Source organism: Agrilus planipennis, unplaced genomic scaffold, assembly GCF_000699045.2.
Source record: "Agrilus planipennis isolate EAB-ADULT unplaced genomic scaffold, Apla_2.0 scaffold66, whole genome shotgun sequence".
Classification (NCBI taxonomy): Eukaryota; Metazoa; Arthropoda; class Insecta; order Coleoptera; family Buprestidae; genus Agrilus; species Agrilus planipennis.
The window spans coordinates 955,735-957,605 of record NW_020438868.1 but is presented as its reverse complement, the minus strand read 5'-3'; the positions used below and the strand labels follow the sequence as shown (position 1 = coordinate 957,605).

Here is a 1,871-nt window from a genome sequence, read left to right as displayed (position 1 = left end):
ATGGCACCGTTATTAAAGGCACAGTTCTTACAGTAAAATGTATTAACGAATTCTAGAGATTTTCTTTGCTTTATCAATACAAGGGGGTGGAATTGGAGGCTTGTTGGTCTGGTATCTGGTGTATGATCTAAAAATTATTATTACTATTAGTTTCTGACACAGATTTTAATATGTGAAACAATTCTTAAATGTGGAAAACTTATTTGTGATAAGTTTTTAATTCTTACATGCGATATGTTTCACTTTTAAGATAATCAAGTAAGTGGCTGATTCCAAGTTTTAATTGATCTGCAATAGGTGTGACCCATTCATTGCCTTCTAATTTAAAAACTGATTTATGTCCAGCCATATCCAAATTTCCAAATTCAGGGGGCAAAATTGTTAATCTGTTGCCTTGAATATGTAACTCCCTTAATCTTGTTAGCTCACCAATTTCCTTTGGTAATTCTATTAAATCATTTTCACGGAGAACAAGCTAAAAAATAATATAGTATTTATCTTGTAGTATCTAGCAAAAATGAAGCAACACTTACAATTTGTAAATTTTTTAAATTCTTGATATCTGCAGGGATGTATTCAAAGTCATTATCTCCCATATACAAAGCCCTAAGTGTTTCTAAAAAGTTTTTTATCTTTTTTTTGTTTTAAAAGGAATATTATTATGTTTACCTATCATAAAGAAATTTCCAGGTAAGTTCTTCTCATTTAAGTTGTTGTAAGTTAAATCCAAAACTTCAAGAATAGGAAAGGCTCCAAAACCCCTTGGCAAACCATACAGTCTATTAAATGACAAATTTAAGATTCTAAGTTTTGGCATTGACGATAGAGATAGGGGTAGTTCTTCTAAATGGTTGTTTGCAAGATTTAAAATTTCCAAATTTGTTAAATTGGCTAAACCAGGTGGTACAGCTGAAAAATTATTTGAAATGCAACAATAATAACTTGAAGTGCTATTATTTAAATACTTACATTTTATTTTGTTGTGACTAAGGGTAAGACGAGTAATGTTTAACATGGAAACTGAAAAGAGATGATTTAATATTTTTTAAATTAACAGAAAATTACGAATATAAATACGTAAAAATTTCTTAATGTGAAAAAATCATTTATTAGGTTAAGTTCGTTTTATCAACTCTAAAACCCAATTGTTGAATATAAACCCCTCATTGTTGTAACAATGAATACTTTAAAGGTTTATCTTCATTGTTAAATAAACCTTATTTGTATTTTTTGCGCTTAACTTGACCACGCCCTTTATCAAAGACAAGACTTTACCTTTTTTGGAAAATTACTGTTAAATTCAGGTCAACTTACATAAACCAGGCAGTTCTTCAAATGTGCTTATATTACGATCAATTAGATCAATTTCTGGGTTTTGAATTTCCTTCGCTTCTTCTAGAACCCTTTTTGCTTTCGACATTTTGCTGCTGTTTGGCAAACATGAGACAGGTGTTTGGTTCATTATGAGCGCGCTTAATTTAAAAAAGTTTTATGATTCTTGCACAACTTCTTTCAAGAAACTAAACTTATACACAGCTGTGCAAGTGCATGCTGTTTGAAAGTCAAAGGAAGTAGCTTAACTGGTTTGATTTATTTTTTTGGCATCTTTCCAGTTACGTTTGGAAGCATAAAAAATATTTCTTATTAGTTCAAATAATATNTACTTTAAATAGAACTCTTGAAGGAATTTGCCTCGCAGGTAGAGCAAACAATTTTTCAACTCCTCCAGTTTCTTTCCAATGCATTAAGCGTTTTGTTGGGGGGGCGAGATCAAGGGTAGTTACAATATCGGTGGTATCTGACAGCTGTTGTTTCATTTCTTCTCCTGATATGTTCTTAACCTCGTCCACAATGAGTTTTCTTTTCCGTTT

At 31.1% G+C, this 1,871-nt stretch overlaps 1 protein-coding gene across 2 annotated transcripts; it reads right to left on the bottom strand.

The window, feature by feature from the left end:
- Positions 1–6: 6 nt before the first annotated feature.
- LOC112905038 (ras suppressor protein 1-like) lies at positions 7–1,609 on the bottom strand. 2 transcript variants are annotated; one of them, XM_025976614.1, is made up of 6 exons: positions 1,315–1,600; positions 970–1,020; positions 670–909; positions 534–616; positions 228–475; positions 7–127 (listed from the first exon to the last, which is right to left on the bottom strand). In XM_025976614.1, exons 1-6 carry the CDS (start codon positions 1,460–1,462, stop codon positions 43–45), a joined length of 855 nt encoding a protein of 284 aa, XP_025832399.1. In that variant the 5' UTR covers positions 1,463–1,600; the 3' UTR covers positions 7–42. The 2 variants fall into 2 exon arrangements, with proteins under 2 accessions (XP_025832399.1, XP_025832396.1); XM_025976611.1 differs by having other exon boundaries at positions 670–1,020; positions 1,315–1,609.
- Positions 1,610–1,871: the final 262 nt, after the last annotated feature.